Here is a 23,699-nt window from a genome sequence, read left to right on the forward strand (position 1 = left end):
TTTGACCTCCCTAATGCTCTTGGTACCTGAATGCACACAATTCTCCTCAGCAATGTTGTAAAATCTAGCAGAAAGCACACTACAAAGAATGGAAACTGCCTAATAAAGCAACAAATGCTACAGTACCTCTAAAATATGTTTTTCTAATCTCGTATAACCCAATTAGGCTCATGTCCCCACCAGGCTGTGAGAGCAGTGCAGGCAGATGCCCACAGCTCCCAGCACAGCTTGTCTCCCTAGACAACACAGTACTATGCTGGTGGAAGATGTATCGTTCATTTGAGAGAGTGCTGCTAAGGGACATTTCAGACCAAGTTTTCTACCATAAATAAATGTTTTCCCTAAATAAAGTATATTAGAAAAATGTTCCCTGTCCCCTAAACATAAAAAAAATAAAAAAATTGGTAGTTACACTTTAAAGGGTGTTGATGAAAACCAAAAAAAAACCTTTAATGCCCATGATTTCCAAAATAGATGTTCAACAAGCACATATGCAGATGTGATTTTTCAATGTGCACCCCCTTTTACACACAAAGGGTATATTGCTTGGGAAGAAGCAATAATAATGATAATAATAATCATTGTATAATATTTCCTATTTTTCCTTCATCGAGTTTTGCTAATTTTATTGGCCAAAAACATAAAGAAATATGTTAACATATGCAGCAAAAGACGCTTCTGTCGTCATAAGTGACGTTGACTTCTCTGATGTATAACCAGGTTTGATTTCTTTGTGAATGACTTGCCACACTGTGAACAAGAAAACGGCTTCTCACCCGTGTGGATTCTGAGATGTTCAAGAAGCCTGGACTTGTTTGTGAAACCTTTTCCACACTCAGAACATGGAAATGGCTTCTCCCCTGTGTGAGTTCTCCGATGCTCCACCAGATGAGATTTATTCTTGAAACATTTCCCACATTCAGAACATGGAAATGGTTTCTCCCCTGTGTGAACGCGAAGATGTTCGAGGAGATTTGACTTCTTGGTAAACCTTTTCCCACATTGAGGACATTCAAATGGCTTCTCCCCTGTATGAATCTTTAGATGATTCATCAGATTAGATTTCTGTGCAAAACATCGACCGCATTCATAGCACGGAAATGGTTTGTCCACTCTGTGAATCCTCGGATGTTTGGAAAGATACATTTTGAACTTAAACTGATTTCCATACTCAGAAGATGAAAACTGTTTCACTACAGGGTCATTTATCAAAGTAAAATACTTTTGAGAATCTGAATCTGTATATATATTATCACCGAGATGAGGTGAACTGTGCTCAATAATATGTGATAAATCAGAGGGATAACCTCCAATTATGGTTGGGTTATAGGATTGATCTAAGCCATGAAGGGCGGGGTGTATATTCAGCATAACAGAGTTTTCTCCTGGAAGATGTCCTTTGATGTTTCTGTCTCCACCTTTACAATCTGGATATAGAATGAGACTTCCAGCCAAACTATTACCGTTCCCGTGTGTTTCTGCTGAAAAGGAAACAAATGTAATTCAGAATAAACTCCTAAAATAGGCTATCTATATTAGATCCAGAAGCCCTTTATTGTTTATCCAGCACAGTTATGTAATTTTAGTAGGGACTGTGCCTAGTATTACAACTAAGTCTTATAGTATGAAGCTGTAATATCATGCACAGCTGCTACTCAAAGTACGGAACTGTGCCTAGTAAACAATGAAGGGGATGCTGTGCTCACTGTAGCGCCATGGCCCAAACAGCTGGCTCTCTGCATAGCCGTGGTTCACGTCAGTTTTCCATGGTGATCTGACTGTGATGGGCAGTTAGTGTGGACTCACTGTGCCATCTAACGGGTTTGCGTTTGGGCTCTCCCTAAGGGCTTTGTTTTGGTACTCCTCTGGTATTCATCCTTTAACTTTGCTGCTGGGGAGCAACCAGACCGCTACCTCCAGGAATAATTCCTGTGCAGTTGCAGCTGACCCACGTGGGTCAGAGACTCCAGTGCAAGCATCGGACAATCAGGCTGTAAATACAGTCTGAACAGGCACCAAGACAAGGGGCAGGTACTGAGATCTGGACAGCAACACATGTCGATAAGAACGATCATGGAACAGGAGGGCAGGTAGGATATTGACAAAGGCACAGACAAGGCAGGCTGACTAGACTGGAGCATGGACAGGAACACAGGCATAGATAACGTAGGAGTAACACAGGTAAATCACAGGAATATGGTAAAATCCCTAGAACTTCCAAACACCTTTGCTAGTCACCAGAGAACCTGAAGAGGGTGCCTTTAAATACCAAGGGAAGCCTAGCCATTGGTTGGGGAAGGATGTGGACGTGCACACTTGTCTTTTAAGAGGTCGAGAGTGAGTGCACCCTATGAAACCAGAGCAGGAAGACGGAGTAAGGAGCATGTAGGCCAAAGGCTACAACGGATGTAGCTGAAAAACATAGTGAGTGACGTGTTGTCCATGTCTGCAGGGGAAAGTGGGGCAGTGGCGGGGACAGACCGCTGACATAACTGACCACCAGCATCAATTAAATGCTATCAAAGGAGCCCCTTCCCTGGTGACAAAAGTAACACTGACTCCTTACTGAGCAGTTGCTGTTGAGATGTTGTAGAGCAGCAGACTGTTCTAATTAATGAACAAGTAGAATATATGGTTCACTGTAGTTTGAGGATATTACTCACCTGTCTTAATATAAGTAGGATGTTCCTCCTCCTCATACTTCTGATCATGCATTACATATGTTGCTTCCTCTTCATGAATTTCCTCAACTTTAATCCGGATGGATTCTTCATCCTAAATAACGGTATATCAATATAAAACTTATACCTTACTTAAAGCGGTTGTCCCAAGATTTACAGAACTCAGTTATCTCTGCCAGTTTCATAGAGCAGAATGGAGCAGCAGTTTATTCTTGGCCACCACAACACACAAGACCCCAGTCTAGTGATGGGTACAGGTCTCAGCAGTCGAAACCTCAGATACTTACCCCTATAGGGATAAATAAAAAAAAAGTATACATCTTGCGACAACCACTTTAACACCAGTTTGATCCTTAGTAATTGGTGAGGTCTGAGTTGTACCTGATTATCATGGTGGACAACAGAATTTCCCATGGGAATGTGAAAATTAGGACTTGGAAATTTCTCAGGTGGATTACTGGAACTTGATCCATCTAATGGAAACACAGACAAAACTGAATCAAAATGTACAGAGTGTATATGCTAATTTTAATGCAGGGAGGCCAACACATTGCTGCTAGGCTCCACTAGAAGCAGCTTACCTGCCAAAAGAAGAGTATCCAATGTGCCCAGTCACTCTTACCCCTGAAGGCAGACACTGGAGGACAATGCAGAGGCCCACCTATACATTAGATTATCAGGCAATACCACCAAAATGTCATGCATATGGCCATGTTCACATCTGCGAAGAAGGCTCTGTTAGGTTCCTCTGTTGTAAATTAAATTTAAAAAGTAGGACAAAAAGCTGGGTTGCATTATGGAAGCCCAATAGATTCTGTTAGGCCCCTTTCACACGAGCGAGTATTCCACGCGGGTTCAATGCGTGATGCGAACACATTGCGCCCGCACTGAATCCGGACCCATTCATTTCAATGGGTCTGTGTACATGAGCATTGGTTTTCACGCATCACTTGTGCGTTGCGTGAAAATCGCAGCATGTTCTGTATTCAGCGATTTTCACGCAACGCTGACCCCATAGAAGTAAATGGGGCTGCGTGAAAATTGCATCGCATCCGCAAGCAAGTGCGGATGCGAATCGTTTTTCACTGATGGTTGCTAAGAGATGCTGTTTGTAAACATTCAGTTTTTCATCACGCGCGTGCAAAACGCATTAAATCGCATTGCACCCGTGCGATAAAAACTGAACGCAATCGCAGACAAAACGTAATGAACTTGCTTGCAAAATCTCGCATTTTTTACTGAACGCATCCGGACCTAATCTGCACAGGCTCGTCTGCAAGAGGCCTTATAGCCAATTACATCAAAAGGGTTACGTCAAACACCAATCATGTCCATCATTGGCAGAACTGTTGTTCAGTAAACATAACAGAGAAATGACATGAGGATATGTAAATATGCCCCGGGTACTCAAGTAATGGAGTCCAGTATGCGGTATTCCTATTCAGTAGTGGCTGGAGAATATCGCTATTCACATAACCGGGCAGATATCCTTAAAGGGGAGTATATAGGGGGAAATGTGTCCCCAGGCTTCTCACCAGTTCTCAGCGCATTTGTACTTTATTTTATCACATGCATCCACTGCTTTATGTTTTTGTTTCCCCTGTACCTCACAGGCGTAACTAAGGTTTTAGGGCTTTTCTATCTATTCTGTCCCTTTAATTAGCTTTTGATTTCTTACTCTAAAATCCCATGATGAACCCCTGCATTGGGATAAAGCATGCCATGTTGGGACAGGAGTGAGGGTTATTTTATAGGGATACGGACGCATCAGGGGTAGGTTCCAGATGGGGTGCTCTGTATTTTGATGGCAGGGAATAATAGCCCCTTCCCCCACATCATATAGGGTGGGTGGCAATAGGGACAGATAGTTTTTGTCCCGAAAAACCCTGCATGGAACTGAGCAGACAGCGTCTTCTGAATACTATGTGACAGAAGGATCTCATGTAACATTACCTACCTCAAGAACTGACCAGTATATCGTTACGACAGGAGGTGGTAAGATCTATTCAATTATTTATTTATTATTTCACACTTAGATGGGGCCATTATATTTAAATATAGTATTCTGTAAAAGTTATGTTTTAAATTACCTATATCCTCATGTAATTTCTGAGTTAACTAGGTGGAGATAATTGTTACAGCTAGAGTATTGGTCAGTAAAATAACAGAACACAATAATGGAAATACAGGCGCTGGTGTGAACACAACCTTAAAGGGGTTGTCCAAGTTATATTTATTGATGACCTATCCTCAGGATAGGTCATCAATATCAGATCGGCTGGGGTCCGACACCCGGCACCCCCTCCGATCAGCTGTTTGAAAAGGAGACTCGCACGGTGTCAGCGCCGACTCCTCTTCACTGTTTACCTTCTAGCCGTTGCATCTGCAGTGGTGAGCAGGTGTACACCCAAGCTGTCCCATTCATTTCAATAGGAAGGCTTGGGTGTAATTACACCTGCTCACCACTGCAGATGCAACGGCTAGAAGGTAAACAGTGAAGAGGAGGCAGCGCTGACACAGTGCGAGTCTCCTCTTCAAACAGCTGATCGGAGGGGGTGCCGGGTGTCGGACCCCGATCTGATATTGATGACCTATCCTGGGGATAGGTCATCAATAAATATAACTTGGACAACCCCTTTAATCCTTCAGCCTCAGGAATCCAGGAATTATCAAACAACGCTATTCTTTACAATCAAGTCAATTCTACCTTTACCTGATGATTTGAGTATTTGGTGATTCTCCATTATTACATCCTTGTAGAGATCCTTGTGTCCCTCTAAATACTCCCACTCCTCCAATGAGAAATAGACAGTGACATCCTGACACCTTATAGGGACCTGACACATACAATTATACAATGGTCAGCCAAATATCAACCCTTTGAGTTACTAAATGTCACAGACAGTGATGGCCAGTTCGCCGTGTTCGCCTGCGAACACATGCAGGCTGCCATCTTAAATCACAAGTCCGGCGATGCACAGGTAAGTCCTTACCTGTGCCTGCACCGCGAGCCGGTCTGAAATAAATGCGGTCACCGGGAGCAGGCAGTTCCGAGAGCAGCCCGATGAAGGCCCCCGGTGGCTGATCTCGGAACTGCCTGCTCCCATGGACCGCATTTGTTTCAGACCGGCTCGCGGCGCAGACACAGGTAAGGACTTACCTGTGCATCGCCGGACTTGTGATTTAAGATGGCAGCTCGCATGTGTTCGTGGGCTAACGTGGCGAACTGGCCATCACTAGTCACAGAATTCCCAGCAGTGCTAACCTCTCCAGTGAGCAATCCAATGATCTTGTTGGTGAGATTTAGGATCTTCCCTTCATTGTTTCTTTTATGAGTCTTGCTCCTTCCATCTGACACATTTTTACTGGACTTCTTCACTGGCTCATACTTCTGGAAGTAAAACAGAAAACAAATTATAACCTCTAATGTTTTTAATCTCCTCACTAAACTTCTGCCTCTCCAATCTACCCTAAATGCAGAAGCCATGCTAATCTTTCTGTCTAGTTGCCCATTCCCTTTAGAATTCAATTCATAATTCTAAAGCTGGCCTTACACTTCAGATAACTGTTGGCTGAATGCTTGTTAGGCAAACAGCTATCTCTCCAGATCCCCCATACACAAGTGTGCATGTACCCTGAATAAGAAAAGGGAATAAGCCGCTAGCAACTCTGGTTGAAGCTCATTTCCCCTGAGAACTAAAGAATTGGATATTTTTATTGGGGGTGAATTTTGAGGCCCCTCTTACCCATTAGAGGGTATGCAGTCTCAACCAGCATTAATTTAAAAAGGATTCTGTCACCTCGTTTTAGCTTATAGAGCTGCGGACATGCACGGCTAGATCGCCGCTAGCGTGTCCGCAATATACCTGTCCCATAAAGCGGTGTCCTTTTATTGCGTTTAAAAAAATGATTTTATAGATATGTAAATGAGGCTGGTAAGGAGCCCAAGAGGCTGTACTAACCTTCTTGGTGCCCAGCCATGCCCCCCTGTGAAGGAGCCCAGCACCGCCCGCGTCCTCTGAATCTCCTCTTTTCTTCACAGTTAGATTGCCGTAATCTCGCGATGCACAAGCTTGCGCATGCGCAGTTCCTTCACGGAGGCTGATGCCAGCACAGGGAAGGAACACTATACCGGCACTGCGCATGCGCAAGCTCGTGCATCGCAAGATTACGGCAATCTAACTGTAAAAAAAGGAGGAGATTCGGAGGACGCAGGCGGTGCTGGGCTCCTTCACGGGGATGCATGGCTGGGCACCAAGAAGGTTAGTACGGCACCTTACCAGGCTCATTTACACATCTATAAAATCATTTTTTAAACACAATAAAAAGGACACAGCTTTATGGGACAGGTATATTGCGGACATGGTAGCGGCGATCTAGCCGTGCATGTCCGCAGCTCCATAAGGTAAAATGAGGTGACAGAATCCCTGTAATGGCTTTACGCTCTTAAATGCACTTATCTACACTCTGTACACCTCTCTACTTGTACTTAGTGCTGTCTCTAGGTTTTTCACAATACCAAAATTTTGATTTGATTTAGTTACCATGAAAAAGTATTGCGATACTCGATACCACTAAAAAAATAAATAAAAAAACACCAAAAAAGCTGTGTGCATTCCACATTTTATGGAACACCCGGCCCATAATAGAACAGTCCTATTCTATTTTTAGGTGGGATAAAGTGTCGGGCATATTTATATCTGCACATTAAGGTCTGACAATATTAGAACCAAAATGGAGATTCACATTACCTTTAAATGGAGTCTGTCACCATATTTGAGCATATTGTACTGATCAAATAGCGTTATGTGCCACCGAGAACTTAAAAACGGTACCTTTGTTGTATCTAATAGAGTTTTCTTTCAGCCACAAATTAACTTTTAAGATTCTGTAACTGCGCCATCTCAAGTGCCCAGGGCGGCGTCTCAATCGTCCGAGCCCCAGGCAGCACCTCCTAAACGGCTCATAACTCCGCCCTCCGTGTGCCTCTGCCCGCCCGTTTACTCTCCTCCTCTCTCCTTTTCCACTGCACCCGCTACGAATTTAACCGCGCAGCCGAAGTGGAAAAGAGCTCTATTAGGGTGAATAGGATTTTACACTGTCCCTGCTACCTTGTGCTTTGTGCACACAGCAGCAGGGAGCTTACCATGGCAGCCATAGAAGGCTTCAGTAGCGTCCTGGCTGCCATGGTAACAGATCGGAGCTACCACTGCAACCAATGAGGAGGGGACCCTGTGGCCACTGCCACCAATGACTATAATACTGTAGGGGTTGGGGAGGGAGCTCACTGCGCCACCATTGAAGATAATTAACCTGTCAATACAAATGTAGGATGTGGGTGTTGGCGGTATCATATACCCTGTCTCTATAACAAGGTGCTGTGATCCCCGTCAATTAACCCCTCAGGTTCTGCACCTGAGGAGTTAATTGCTGCGGTTCGCAGTGCCCTGTTATATAGGGCAGGTACCAGTTATGTGATACTGCCAGCACCCACATCCTACATTTGTATTAACAGGTTAATTATCTTTATTGGGGGGCGCAGTGGCCACAGCCCCTCCCCTTCTCCCCCTCTCTTCTCATTAGTGGCAGTGGCAAACGGGCGACACAGTGGGAAGGGAGGGAGTCCCTCCTTCTCCACTGTGCTGCTGAGGAGAACATGGCCCGTGCTGAGAGTGGCACGTTCAGCAGGGCAGCCTAGTATCGGAAAATAGTAAAACCCGGTATCAAATAGATCCGGGTCTGAAGGTATCGATTGGGTATCGATACTTTGATACCCGGTGCAACCCTAGCTCTGTCAATTATTAGTGTTGAGTGAAGCATGTGAAGCAGAATTCGGTCCAAAGTTTAGGAAGACTTTGATTCATAACTAAACTGAATTTCCTTGAGCTTCGTGTTAATGAATCACTTTTTCCTAAAATATCAGGTGCAAATATTACAAAGTGAAAGTAAGAAGCCCGGGAACGCAAGATCACCCATAATGCCATGCAGCCAGCCAATCCACAGATAGTCATCCCCTGTGATGTCACAGCCCTATAAACCCTCATCCGGCACGGTTTCCACTATTGTCCTGTGAGCTAAGCAGAGGGGGAGAGGTGGCAAGCACTTATTCGTCATGGACAGTGTTGCTGAACATAATTAATAGAAGAATATTGGAGAGGGAGAGTGCATCACGTTCTAGTGCATCGACATTCAGAGGTAAGTTAATCCATTATTTTAGTGATTGAGTTACTTTGCCTCAGTATTAAAGGCAGGTGTAATATATTGTCGTGTGCATCACGTTCTAGTGCTCATTCAAAGTAAGGCCTCATGCACACGACCGTTGTGTGCATCCGTGGCCGTTGTGCCGTTTTCCGTTTTTTTTCGCTGACCCATTGACTTTCAATGGGTCCGTGGAAAAATCGGAAAATGCACCGTGATCCGTGTCCGTGATCCGTGTCCGTTTTTTCCTATCATTTCAATGGAAACTTGACTTAGATTTTCTTTTCATTTTTCATGTCCATGGATCCTCCAAAAATCAAGGAAGACCCACGGACGAAAAAACGGTCACGGATCACGGACCTACGGACCCCGTTTTTGCGGACCTTAAAAAAGAACGGTCGTGTGGATGAGGCCTAAATCTGTTATTTTATTGACACGGTTACTATACACCATCAGTAGGCGCCATACGCATCACCTCCATGTGGTTGTCGGCACTAAACAACACTATAGCAGTGCAGGACACCATCGTTGCAGGTTTAGAAGGAGGATTAGGGCTGTACCTGTTTGGATTAGTCCCCTGATGATTTGGTTTAAGTCCAAGGAAACGCGTCAGGACAGTTTTCTCTTGGTTACTAGGGCTTCCCTGCAATTTACCCTGACGAAGCTGGGCAGTCACAACCTCAGTAGGGACAAGCAGGGACTCCTAGATAGATGTGAGGGATGGTTCAGTGGGGTCACCCTTATCAGGATGAGCACCTTGCTCTGTGAACATAAAGACTAGCTCAGGCCAAGCAGGGTTGAATAGGGTTATAGACCCAGCACCCTTTGACTAGTGACCTCCTCCAGGGACCACGATTCTACGAAGTGGTAAGAATGTTCCCTTTCATTATGTGCACGGTTAATTGTTGCACAATTGTGTGTCACTTATTATTTTTTAATAGGCTAATATTTTATGTGATACTATTAAAAGTTATGTATTAAATTGAGGTCACCCACTGTATTTACATTGTTTTTGAATATAGGGTTGCCCATTATCACTATCTGATGAACCAATGACATATAGGTTGTGTTAATTTGTTACTATACACCATCACCAACAGACAGTTGTTGATGTAGTCGACACAAGTAGCAGCAGAAGAAGAGAGGTTGGTAGCAGCTGCAGCAACAGGTCAAAGATGCCACTGTCATCCAGCGGTCATGTTTTGACCAACAATCCAGCAGTACATGACTGGTTGACTTGCTCTTCAACATCATCTCAAGTGATGGATACACACAACCAGGAATCTGTGGGTTTTTCCGACACCACGCTTAGTTGACACGGCCCAGGAACTGCCTCCATGCCCTCACCTGAACCTGCTTCTTGCTTTTGCTGCTTCTTCTGCTCCACTTTTCATCGTCTATGAGCTTTGTGAGGACAGTCAGCATTTACAGGCCGACCCAGACTTTGAGAAGAGGTCCGTTTGAGGACTCTTTTAGGCGTGCAACTACCAATGATGACAGTCTAGTGGGAGCACATGTTGTGAGAGGTCAGGGACATGTGTAAGAGACAGGTGAGGGTCACAGAAGTGACAAGCAAACATTTGCAGATGATGATGTAGCCGATTGCACGCGGGAGCTAGGTGAAGAGGGGGCATCATCATCATCTAGGGCCGAGGGTGGCAGCATGCCTGTGAAACAGGGTCGTGAGTGAGGGGTACACCATCTGCTACACGGGAGAGTTGCAGCAGGCACCTCCCTCCAGGGCCCCTTAAGAGGAAAAAATACTTGTTTTCGTAATGCCAGTTGCAGTGAAGCAACAAGGGCACAGGGCCCCTTTTAGTGATGTAGTAGATGGTACCCAGGTGTAGGAATGCCAGAGTGGTGTAGGGTGGCCTAAATGTCCATTAATGTTGGTGCACGTGTCACGGTGATCCTACCTGGATACGCTGGACCCTAGGTGTTGGCTCCGACGCAATGAAAATGGGGTTGTTGATGAAGGGATGATAAAATAAATTCCAGACCTTGCGATGAAGTTGATAACATCTTTACTTGGCATAAATGTTTCTCCAAACAGTTTTAGGCTTTGTCTTGGTTCCCAGCAGGCTTTAGCATGTAACTCTGTGGCAGGCAAACTCGTCTCTGCTACATCTGGTGCTCTCTGGCGCTGCTGTACTGACAGGGTAGCTGTATAATTTAGCTTTCTCTGGGTGCTGCAACTTCTGTCTTGTTATCTGACTCTAAGGGCTGTTTCACACGAGCGGATGCTGCGCGTGACATCCGCTGCGTGAATGACAGCCAAGACCCGCTGCGGACAGCAGAAGCACGGAGCATTAACATGATTGGTGACGCGTTTGGTGACAAGTTTATCTCACTGTGATTTCGTAGTAAAGAGATCACCGAGAGGCACGGAGCATTATGAGTCATGTTAATGCTTCGTGCTTCTGCTGTCCGCATCGGGTCTTGGCTGTCATTCACGCAGCGGTTGTCACGCACGGCATCTGCTCGTGTGAAACAGCCCTAAACTGGTCTAGGGAACTTGCCGTTTGCAGCGATCGCCGATACGGGGGTGTCACAGGACCCCCCTCGGCATTGTCACAGGGTGCCTGGCTTCAGAGGCTTCAAGCTTTGTCCTCCACATCCAGCAGAGCTGAAGGTGCTATAGCTGGCCTAGACAAGGCATGTGCAATAGGGACGTGCACCTGCTCCTTTCCCTAAGCAGGGAGTAAGCTAGACTGCCACTAAAATTGGACCCCTCCCTTCCTGCAGGAAGTGGGACTCCACAGAGGGGGTGTTAGAATGGAATGAAAAGCTCCATTCTACCTAACTACAGCTTTGTCATTTATGCTGCCACCTAATGGTGAACCAAGTAAAGTGCATGATAGCATAAACCGTTACAAAATAGGAAATGCACATTATAGTGGACCTGAACAAAATACATAAAATGACACTAGGTTAATCATAGTAGGAGATAGTAGTAAGGTGCAGAAGTGGTAATGCCACTCTGGGGCGTTACAGAATACTTGTGAAGAAGACACTAGCAGTGCACGGGTTCATAAAAGCAGTGGCAGACATAACGCAGTGGTGGAGGGAAAAATAGGACACTTAGCAGTGTGGGAATTTTTTACCATGTCACTGGGGGGTGTTAGCGTGGAGGTATGCAGGATGTGTGGGCAGAAGGTGAGTCGCAGTCATTGTTGGCATGACGGTCCTGCATCAACACATGGAGCGTCACTATAAAGTGGCATGGGAAAACGAAGCCACTCATTTGGTGTTACAGTCTGATGCAATAATCACTGCATCTCCCACCGAAGCGCATCCCCTCTCAAGGAGTCAGGACTCGTCAACGTTAGCAGAAGAAAGCTGCCATTTCTTCCCATCGACTTCAATGTTGTCTATTGCTCCTGATGTTCCTCCTACTCCTCATCACTTGTTTCAACAGCAATCGATCACTGAGGTGATTGCAAAAAGACAACAGTATGCGTGCACTCAACGGTGCAGAAGCTGAACGTGCACCTGGCCAAGTTGCTGCTACTACAGTCCCTCCCATTCCACAAAGTTGACTCTGCACATTTCAGAGAACTGATGGCTTGTGCTCAACCAAGGTGGGGAGTCCCAAGAGTTCATTACTTTTCCAGAAAAGCTGTACCAGCCCAGCACTTCTACATTGAGCAGAAGGTGGGCCAGTCCTTGGGCCTCTTGGTGTATGGTAGAGTTCACGCCAGCGCTGATGCATTCAGTTGTAACTATGGTCAAGGACAATAAATGTCATTCACAGCCCACTGGGTAAATGTTGTTTTGGGCCAGGCACAGCAACAACTTAGATAGCTAATGGCAATGCTACCTCCGCATTGTAATGCTGGGATTTCTGCGCCAATGTCCTCATCCTCCCCGCTAGTCACAGTTCACATTGATCCTCCAGAATATCACCTATGCAAAGCTAGGTGTCATCAGGCAGTTCTACACCTTGTCAGCCTAGCCGAATGGGGCCACACCGGGAAGTAATTGTCATGGAAGGTGTACAGGAAACAAGACAATACAAAATGAATATATGACTCACTGGATCCAAAACTAAGGAACAAAAGGGAGACCCCTGCATAAGACCTGGCACTCTCCCTGACTGCTCAGCCTATGCGAAGATCTCAATGGTAGATGATCGCATATCCTCGTACCTCGACTGTATAACACCTGAACTCCCTATAATAGTGAGGGGACACGACCACCGGCTCCCTACACTAGACACGGAGGGAGTCAGGGTCACCTGGGATCCAGCAAACATAAAATCACAAATGAATGTAACACTTATCTTGTAGAAGACTGGGAAATAGGATCAGCATGCACACACACTCCAGGAAGTTGTATAAGCTGCACACTAATGCATTATGGGGAGGAATTTAAAGGGATGCAATCAGTCCAACTACAAGACAGCTGAGAGAGGCTAACGAGATGAGGAACTGAAAACCAACACCAAGAAAGCTCAAGGAGGAGGTTCTGAAAGGCATCTGTCACAGCTTCTCAAATGTCTGGTTGTGACAGTACCCCTCCCTCTACGAGTGGAATCCGGACACTCAGAGCCCACCTTCTCAGGATGGGACCTATGGAAAGCCCTGATGAGACGAGTGGCCTTAATGTCCGTCACTGGGACCCACATCCTCTCCTCAGGACCATAACCCTCCCAATGAACGAGGTACTGGAGAGAACTGCGGACAACACGAGAATCCACAATCCTAGAGATCTGAAATTCAAGATTACCATCAACCATAATCGGAGGAGGAGGCAAAGGTAAAATGGGTTGAACATAAGGTTTTAATAAGGACTTATGAAAAACATTATTGATCTTCCAAGTCTGAGGAAGATCAAGACGGTAGGCAACAGGATTGATGACAGACAGGATTTTGTAAGGCCCAATAAACTTAGGACCCAACTTCCAGGAGGGAACCTTCAATTTGATATTCTTGGTAGACAGCCACACCAGATCACCAACATTCAGGTCCGGACCAGGCACACGTCTCTTATCTGCCACACGCTTATATCTCTCACTCATGCTCTTTAGATTATCCTGAATCTTTTGCCAAATCGATGACAAAAGATGAGGAGAATCTGTCCTCATCAGGTAAACCAGAAGAACCCTCTCCCGAGAATGTCCCAAACTGCGGATGAAACCCATATGCACCAAAAAAATGGTGACTTATCAGAGGACTCCTGACGACGGTTATTTAAAGCAAACTCAGCAAGGGACAAAAAAGAACACCAATCCTCCTGATTCTCCGCCACACAACAGCACAGATATGTCTCCAGATTCTGATTGACACGCTCTGTCTGGCCATTCGACTGCGGGTGGAAAGCAGAGGAGAATGACAACTAAACCCCCAAGCGAGAGCAGAAAGCCTTCCAGAATCTGGAAACAAACTGCGTGCCCCTATCAGAGACTATGTCTGAAGGAATACCATGCAATTTGACAATGTGATCAATAAATGCCTGCGCCAGCGTCTTAGCATTGGGCAAACCAGGAAAAGGGTTTATCGGGAGAAACAGAGGCGCAAGGTATTGCCCTAATGAGTGCCCGAATGTAAAATGGCTGAGTAGACTGGTGATGTGACGCGGACATATGGTGTAGCGCACTGGCGCATGTATGACGTGCGCGTTGGGTGCTGACACGATCGATCGAGCGTCACTACGCTGGGTCTCCGCCTATTGGTGACGCACGAGGGATACGTACTGCGTCACAAGGGGGGGGAAGGACTGACACATGCGCATTGAGGAGTAAGAGACGTGGACGAGTGGCGTGCCTCCACAGAAGTAAAGACGCCTTCTCCTTATACCTCTGTGCAGAAAAAACCCAGCAAGGTATTATAATAGTTCAAGTTACGTCTTTTTAGCGCACTTGGCACTTTATTATCTGCACTTTTATACACTTGTCATGAATAATCACTATTGAATATATTAGTAAACATGCCTAGATATATTGGCGCCTATGGTAACATGTGGAGCCAATTATGTGGATTGTAGCTTATCCTATGAGGGGAGTGCACTGCTGTTGTATTGGTTAATGAATTAATTGCTTACAATGTGAAAATGTATTTAAACATGCACATATGCACTTTATGTTCACCTGACTTGAGAAAGGTTCTGTGAGAGAACTGAAACGTTGTCAATTTTCTGTGAATAAACGTACATTTGTGAATAAACTTTTCTGTGAATAAATTTTCTGTGAATAAACGCACAAATGTGAATAAACTGCAAATTTTTTACTTCAAGGAGTGCTGCGGACTTTCTCTGTTGTTTATCCGTCCTGTATCGAGGGACCACCGCGGGCACCGTACAACTATTTACTGCATGTGAAGGAGTGCTGCCTAATCTTTTCTATGGATATATGGAGATATATATATATATATATATATATATATATATATATATACACACACACACACACATACATATATACACACACACACACACATATACATACATACATAATATCACAAATATTGCAGCAGCACAGTCAGACGTTGTGCACTGGGTGCAATTCCTCACAGAGGTCGGCCTCTCCTCCACGATATATACTTAACAAATGACGAGGCAGCACTTCCAGCTTTAGGTGGCAGGGTGAAGACCCCAAAACTTTAATCCCAGCAACGTTTCGGCCTACTCAATGAGGCCTTTATCAAGCTACACAACAGTGCATACAACTGGGTATATATACCCACAATTCAATACATACCAAATACAATTAGTGAATACACATGTCATCAATCTGGTCACATGATCTCCAACTACATCATCACATGACACTCTGTAATGTTGGACAACTTGTTAAAGTTTAAGCATTGAATGAAAGGAGGCGGCGCGCATCAAGTAAAGAAGAATTTCTGAAATGTTATTCCCTGTCACCTATGCAGAGCAGGGGTTTATTTACGTCCATAATAGTAAAATGTTAACCCAAGAATGTAACAGAATTTTTTTTGAAATTTACTAACCTATCTACTTGGTAGAGTAGGGGTCTACGACAGAAAAAAATTGTTTAATGTCACCCGAAAATGTAAAAGAAAAATGTGTTAAATTTCTTAAGCTGTTAACTAGGTAGAGGAGGGGGATATTACACCCAAAAATTGGCGAATTTCACCTGAAAATGTAACAGAATAATTTGTGAATTTTTTTGAACGCTCATTCATTTTAAGGAAGGGTAGCTTGTCCACATTGGCTGTGGACAGGCGGCTGCGCTTGACTGTGATGACGGCCCCTGCCGTGCTAAACACAGTGGCTGCGATGCAGGCCAGCACCTCCAAAAGGTCAGGCCATGTGCCTAATTTGGAGACCCAGAAGTTGAAGGGGGCAGTACATGTAGGCGTGTGCACACGCACTGCTCCACCATGTTGGTGAAATGCTGCCTCATGCTAAGATGTTCCATATCAGCTGGTGGTGCTGGTTGATCTGGTGTGCTGACGAAGCTTTTCCACATTTCGGCCATGCTAACCCTGCCTTCTGAGGTGCTGGTGGTGCCCGAGATTTCACCCATTATCGCATATTACCAGGCCGGGCTTGAGGCTCACTGGCACCAACCACTCATCGGTCTGTTGTTTAGGGCCCGTCCACAGCTCCTGTGCAGTGTGGAGTTTGTACCCCAAACAGATAAGTTTTAAAACTGCCTGCTGTCGTTTACCCCTGGCTGTGCTGAAGTTGGTGGTGAAGGTGTTACTCTGACCGGTTGAGGAGCCGGTAGAGAATGAGGAAGCGGAATAGGAAGCAACAGGAGGCAAACTGAAGCACCCTGCAATCCTCTGTGGTGGAAGGACATGCACCAAACTGCTATACGCCTCAGGCCCAGCCGCCACTGCATTTACCCAGTGTACTGTTATGGAGATATAACGTCCCTGACCGTGCTTACTGGTCCATGTATCCGTAGTGAGGTGCACCTTGCCACAGATGGCATTGCGCAGTGCACACCTGATTTTGTCCCCCACTTGGTTTTGCAGGGAAGGGATGACTCGCCTGGAAAAGTAGTGGTGGCTGGGCACGACGTACTGTGGGACAGCCACTGCCATAAGGCCTTTAAAACTCTCTGTCTTCACCAGATGGAATGACAGCATTTCAAAGGCCAGTAATTTAGAAATGCTGGCATTCAGGGCTAGAGATCACGGGTGGGTAGGGGGGTACTTCCTCTTTTTCTCCAGTGTTTGGGAGACGGAGAGATGAACGCTTCCGTGGGACATTGTGGAGATGCTTGGTGACCCAGGTGGTGGTGTTGCTGGAAGATCCTCTGTTTGCGGGGTGGCAGGTGGCACTGTCACTCCAGAGGTGGATGAAGAGGCCGAGACAGCAGCAGAAGAGGAAGCAGGAGGAGCCAGAGACCTTTCTTGGTTTTTGAGGTGTCTACTCGACTGCAGCTCGTGCTTTGCACTTAAATGCCTGGTCATGCAGGTTGTGCTCAGGTTGAGAATGTTTATGACTCGCTTCAGGCTCTGATTGCAGAGCGTGCAAACCACTCGTGTCTTGTCGTTAGCACATTGTCTGAAGAACTCTGTGCGACCACCGCCTCTTCCTCCGAACTACATAGGTCACTCTCATGATCTTGATTCCATGTGAGGTCGAGGACCTCATCGTCCTCCACATCATCTTCCACCCAGTCTTCATCCCTGCCCTCCTTGTCAGTCTGCACACATTCGAAAGTGCCAGCAGCTGGCACCTGTGTTTCGTCATCATCCGAGACGTGCTGTGATGGTCTTCCCAGGTACTCATCTTGAAAGATAAGTGGTTGGGCATCGGTGCACTCAATCTCTTCCACTTCTGGGGCAGGGCTAGGTGGATGGCCCTGGGAAACCCTGCTAACAGAGTCATCAAAAAGCAGAAGAGACTGCTGCCTGACTTGGGGCTCAGACTGCTTGGCTGATTTGCAAGGGGGTGAGGAGGAGACTGGGTGGGAGACAATGTGAAGGAACTGGAGGCACTGTAAGCAACCCAATCTACTATCGCCTGTACTTGTTCTGGCCTCACCATTCGTAGAGCCGCATTAGGCCTCACCAAATACCGCTGCAGGTTCTGTCGCCTACTTGCACCTGAGAAAGGGGTTTTACTTGTGCGTGTAGCTGGCACAAATCAACCATGTCCTCTCCCTGCAACAGGGGCTCCACCAGCAGCACCACGACCTGGGCCACGTCCCTTATTTGACGCTCTCCTCATATTTCTCAAATTTAGGATCTTGCCCTAAACGGGTGTTTAATTAATAGCAGAATAGAATGACAGTATGTAAAGGGTGTATCTTACACGTACAGATGCAGACTAGGACACAGTTAAAGTTTTTTCCCCAAAAGGGTTGTTTTTCAAATAACTGAATAGAACCACAGTTTCTAAACTGTGTATCTCACAATGACATATGCAGCAAAGGCTGAAAAATTAATTTTTTTGCCGAAAATGGGTGTTTGTTTAATAACTGAATATGACAGCAGTATATAACCCTTGAATTTCACACTAGCTGATGCAGCAATGGCTGTAAAATTGTGTATTTTGTCTAAAAATGGCGTTTTTAAAAACCCAGAAAATTATGGCTGTATTTCTAGCTTAGTGCAGCGCTATGTGACTCCAGCTTATATAGAGGCTGGGTCACACGCTGCACTGGCCAATCACAGCCATGCTATTAGTAGGCATGGCTGTGATGGCTTCTAAGGTCACACAGTTAAAAACTTGTTGATTGGATGCTTTACAGCCTTTCAAAAAGCGCCAAGAAAGCGCTGAACACCGAACCCGAACGTTTATTGAAATATTTGGGTCCGGGTCCCAAAAATTTACAGTTCGGGTTCGCTCAACCCTACGTTTAATATATACATATGTATATTGGCCATAGTTGGCCAGTATAGGCCCAGGTATGTGTAGATAAACAGTGGATATAAAAAGTCTACATACCCATGTTAAAATTGCAAGTTTCTGTGATGTAAAAAAATGAGACAAAGATAAATCATTTCAAAACTTTTTCCACCTTTAATGTGACCTATAAACTGTACAACTCAATTGAAAAAAACAAAATAAAATAATATGGTTGCTTAAGTGTGCGCACCCTTAACTCCTTAAGGACCGGTCTCATTTTCACCTTAACCCCTTAAGGACTTAGGACGTATCGGTACGGCATGGTTCCCGAGTCCTTAAGGACCCATGACGTACCGGTACGTCATGAGTTTAAAATAAGATTGCGGCGCCCCGGGGGTTAATCCGAACGGGATTTCGGCTGAAATCATTCAGCCGGCATCCTGTCACAACGCCGAGGGGGGTCATGTGACCCCCCCGTATCGGCGATCGCAGCAAACCGCAGGTCAATTCAGACCTGCGGTTTGCTGCGCTTTTAGCCGATTCTGATCCCCGCGGTCTCTGACCGCGGGGATCAAACGTTAAAATGCCAGAAATTAAGTTTTTATTAACCCCCCTGCACCCCTGAATGATATTATGTGGGCGGGTGGTGCAGGGGGGGTGTCGCAGGCGGTGCGGGAGGTGCGGGAGGCGGGATCACGATCCCCCGCCCGCCTCCCCTTGAATAATCGTTGGCTTCTAGTGGGTATACCAGGGTGCCAGCACATTGCTGGCACCCTGGTATAAACGGCTGACATCGGTGATGCGATGTCAGCCGTTTAACCCTTTCCATACAGCGGTCCGTACGGACCGCTGTATGGAAAAGGTTAACAGGTCAGGGAGCTCCCTCCCTCTCCCATCGGGGGCTGCTGTGCCTTTGCAGCCCCCCGATGGGAGAGGGAGAGAGCTCCCAGGCAGCCCCCCGACAGACCCGTCCTTACCCTTCCCCGTCTGCGAAGTTCTGAACACTACTGAGCAGACGGGGAAGGTTCCCATGGCAACAGGACGCCTTCTCAGGCATCCTGCTGTCCATGGTGCTGAACAGATCTGTGCTGAAAGCAGAGATCTGTTCAGACAAAGTGGTAAGTAAAATACAGTACAGTACAGTACAATATATATTGTACAGTACTGTATTATACAGACATCAGACCCACTGGATCTTCAAGAACCAAGTGGGTCTGGGTCAAAAAAATGTAAAAAAAAAAAGTGAAAAAAGTTAAGATAAAAAAAAACATTTATCACTGAATAAAAATAAAAAAAATAAAAAATACACTACACATATTAGGTATCGCCGCGTCCGTAACGACCTGATCTATAAAACGGTCATGTTACTTTCCCCGCACGGTGAACGCCATAAAAAAAACAAAAAAAAAACTATGAGAAAATTGAAATTTTGCCCACCTTACTTCCCAAAAAAGGTAATAAAAGTGATCAAAAAAGTCGCATTTACGCCAAAATAGTACCAATAAAACCGTCATCTCATCCCGCAAAAATCATACCCTACCCAAGATAATCGCCCAAAAACTGAAAAAACTATGGCTCTTAGACTATGGAAACACTAAAACATGATTTTTTTTGTTTCAAAAATGAAATCATTGTGTAAAACTTAAAAAAAAAAAAAAAAGTATACATATTAGGTATCGACGCGTCCGTATCGACCAGCTCTATAAAAATATCACATGACCTAACCCCTCAGATGACCACCGTAAAAAAATAAAAATAAAAACGGTGTAAAAAAAGCAATTTTTTGCCATCTTACATCACAAAAAGTGTAATAGCAAGCGATCAAAAAGTCATATGCACCCCAAAATAGTGTCAATCAAACCGTCATCTCATCCTGCAAAAAATGAGACCCTACTTAAGATAATTGCCCAAAAACTGAAAAAACTATGGCTCTTAGACTATGGAGACACTAAAACATTTTTTTTGTTTTAAAAATGAAATCATTGTGTAAAACTTACATAAATAAAAAAAATTGTATACATATTAGGTATCGCCACGTCCGTGACAACCTGCTCTATAAAAATACCACATGATCTAACCTGTCAGATGAATTTTGTAAATAACAAAAAATAAAAAGGTGCCAAAAAATCTATTTCTTGTTACCTTGCCGCACAAAAAAGTGTAATATAGAGCAACCAAAAATCATATGTACCCTAAACTAGTACCAACAAAACTGCCACCCTATCCCGTAGTTTCTAAAATGGGGTCACTTTTATGGAGTTTCTACTCTAGGGGTGCATCAGGGGGGCTTCAAATGGGACATGGTGTCAAAAAACCAGTCCAGCAAAATCTGCCTTCCAAAAACCGTATGGCATTCCTTTCCTTCTGCGCCTTGCCGTGTGCCCGTACAGCGGTTTACGACCACATATGGGGTGTTTCTGTAAACTACAGAATCAGGGCCATAAATAATGAGTTTTTTTTGGCTGTTAACCCTTGCTTTGTAACTGGAAAAAAAATATTAAAATGGAAAATCTGCCAAAAAAGTGAAATTTTGAAATTGTATCTCTATTTTCCATTAAATCTTGTGCAACACCTAAAGGGTTAACAAAGTTTGTAAAATCAGTTTTGAATACCTTGAGGGGTGTAGTTTCTTAGATGGGGTCACTTTTATGGAGTTTCTACTCTAGAGGTGCATCAGGGGGGCTTCAAATGGGACATGGTGTCAAAAAACCAGTCCAGCAAAATCTGCCTTCCAAAAACCATACGGCGCACCTTTCCCTCTACGCCCTACTGTGTGCCCGTACAGTAGTTTACGGCCACATATGGGGTGTTTCTGTAAACGGCAGAGTCAGGGCAATAAAGATAAAGTCTTGTTTGACTGTTAACCCTTGCTTTGTTAGTAGAAAAAATGGGTTAAAATGGAAAATTAGGCAAAAAAATGAAATTCTCAAATTTCATCCCCATTTGCCAATAACTCTTGTGCAACACCTAAAGGGTTAACGAAGTTTGTAAAATCAGTTTTGAATACCTTGAGGGGTGTAGTTTATAGAATGGGGTCATTTTTGGGCAGTTTCTATTATGTAAGCCTCGCAAAGTGACTTCAGACCTGTAGTGGTCCCTAAAAATTGGGTTTTTGTAAATTTCTGAAAAATTTCAAGATTTGCTTCTAAACTTCTAAGCCTTGTAACATCCCCAAAAAATAAAATATCATTCCCAAAATGCTGCAAACATGAAGTAGACATATGGGGAATGTAAAGTCATCAACATTTTTGGGGGTATTGCTATGTATTACAGAAGTAGAGAAACTGAAACTTTGAAATTTGCAAATTTTTCAAAATTTTTGGTAAATATGGTATTTTTTTATCCAAAAAAATTAACTTTTTTGACCCAATTTTTGCAGTGTCATGAAGTACAATATGTGACGAAAAAACAATCTCAGAACGGCCTGGATAAGTCAAAGCGTTTTAAAGTTATCAGCACTTAAAGTGACACTGGTCAGATTTGCAAAAAATGGCCAAGTCCTTAAGGTGAAATAGGGCTGAGTCCTTAAGGGGTTAAAGGGGTTATCCGAGTTATGAAAAAAAAACTAAAAACCTTAAAAACTCATCAGGACTTACATATGCATTAGTTAAGCTTGAGTTCTTAAGAAAGAAACCCATATTTACACCTTTTCATGGTTCTGTTATTGCTGTGTTAACATGCTGAAGTACATGCTGAGGGGGCGTATAACAACAATGCCTGAGCTCTCCCTCATGAATATTTGTGGGCGTGAACAATCTGACCTTCCGCTCACCCTGCTCTGCACATCCTAACTTTGCATAAACCATGTGCAAAGTTATCATACTGTCACATTGCAGAAACACAGGCTCTGTGTATCTAAGCCCTGTGGCAGCTCTGTGTATCTAAGCCCCGTGGCAGCTCTGTGTATCTAATATAGCTTAGATACATAAAAGGTGTCATATAAGACACCTATATCTATCTAAGCTATATTACAGCCTTATCTATGTTGACTATACACCATGTAGTCACTGTCCCCCCCTCCCCCCATACACACAATGCAGGGTCCCCCACCCCTACCCCATACACACAATGCAGGGTCCCCCACCTCATACACACAATGCAGTGTCCCCCACCCCCACCCCATACACACAATGCAGTGTCCCCCACCCCCACCCTATACACACAATGCAGTGTCCCCCACCTCATACACACAATGCAGTGTCCCCCTCCCCCACCCCATGCACACAATGCAGTGTCCCCTCTCCCCATACACACAATGCAGTGACCCCCACCCCACCCCATACACACAATGCAGTGTCCCCCACCCCTCCATACACATAATATTCACAATGCCGTGTCCCCCACCTTCCTGGGAAACCTAAGAGCCCAGGCAGAAGCACATGTCTTTACACTCCGGTGTAAACTGCAGGGAGGGCAGGTCTTTGATCTGATGGCTGTCCTGACTTGCCTTCTCTTTTGTGTATGGTAATGACAGCCCTGCTGCGCTATTGTTATGCTAATGGGATCAAAGCAGCCAGATACAGGGAGAGAGGGGGCGGGTACCAAAGGCTCTGACGTCTCGTTTACAGAGATGGGCCACTCCCTCAAGCAGGGAGAAGCTTGTAAACGAGACGTCAGTGCAGGAGAAGGGTTGATGACGTCGGGGGGCACATAACCCAAATCAGCAGTGTGGACACCGCAAAATCAATAAAGTGAGTACATTAGAAATGTATCTTTAATGATGTATAAAGCAGCCCTAACATATATTTTTTTAAGTCAGATAACCCCTTTAAGGACCAGGCCATTTTTTGCAAACTGACCAGTGTCACTTTATGCATTAATAACTCTGAGATGCTTTTACCTATCATATTGATTCCGAAACAGTTTTTTCGTGACATATTCTACTTTATGTTAGTGGTAAATCGCCGATATTTACCTAATTTCTTTGTGAAATATTCCCCAAATTTCCAGAAAAATTTGAAAATATAGCATTTTTCAAACTTTGAAACTCTCTGCTTGTAAGAAAAATGGACATGCCAAATAAATTATATATTGATTCGCATATTC

General features: G+C 44.7%; 1 protein-coding gene across 1 annotated transcript in view; it reads right to left on the bottom strand.

The window, feature by feature from the left end:
- Positions 1–423: 423 nt before the first annotated feature.
- The window catches only part of LOC122941359 (gastrula zinc finger protein XlCGF57.1-like), a 91,116-nt gene continuing 67,840 nt past the window's right edge, over positions 424–23,699 (bottom strand). Inside the window, exons 3-7 of the mRNA XM_044298546.1 lie at positions 5,947–6,072; positions 5,395–5,518; positions 3,063–3,154; positions 2,664–2,775; positions 424–1,481 (exon numbers count right to left, since the gene is read on the bottom strand). Of these exons, the coding sequence (XP_044154481.1) occupies positions 685–1,481; positions 2,664–2,775; positions 3,063–3,154; positions 5,395–5,518; positions 5,947–6,072 (1,251 nt within the window). The 3' untranslated portion in view covers positions 424–684. The remainder of the gene's footprint in view (positions 1,482–2,663; positions 2,776–3,062; positions 3,155–5,394; positions 5,519–5,946; positions 6,073–23,699) is intronic.

This window comes from Bufo gargarizans, chromosome 6 (genome assembly GCF_014858855.1).
Source record: "Bufo gargarizans isolate SCDJY-AF-19 chromosome 6, ASM1485885v1, whole genome shotgun sequence".
Lineage (NCBI taxonomy): Eukaryota > Metazoa > Chordata > Amphibia > Anura > Bufonidae > Bufo > Bufo gargarizans.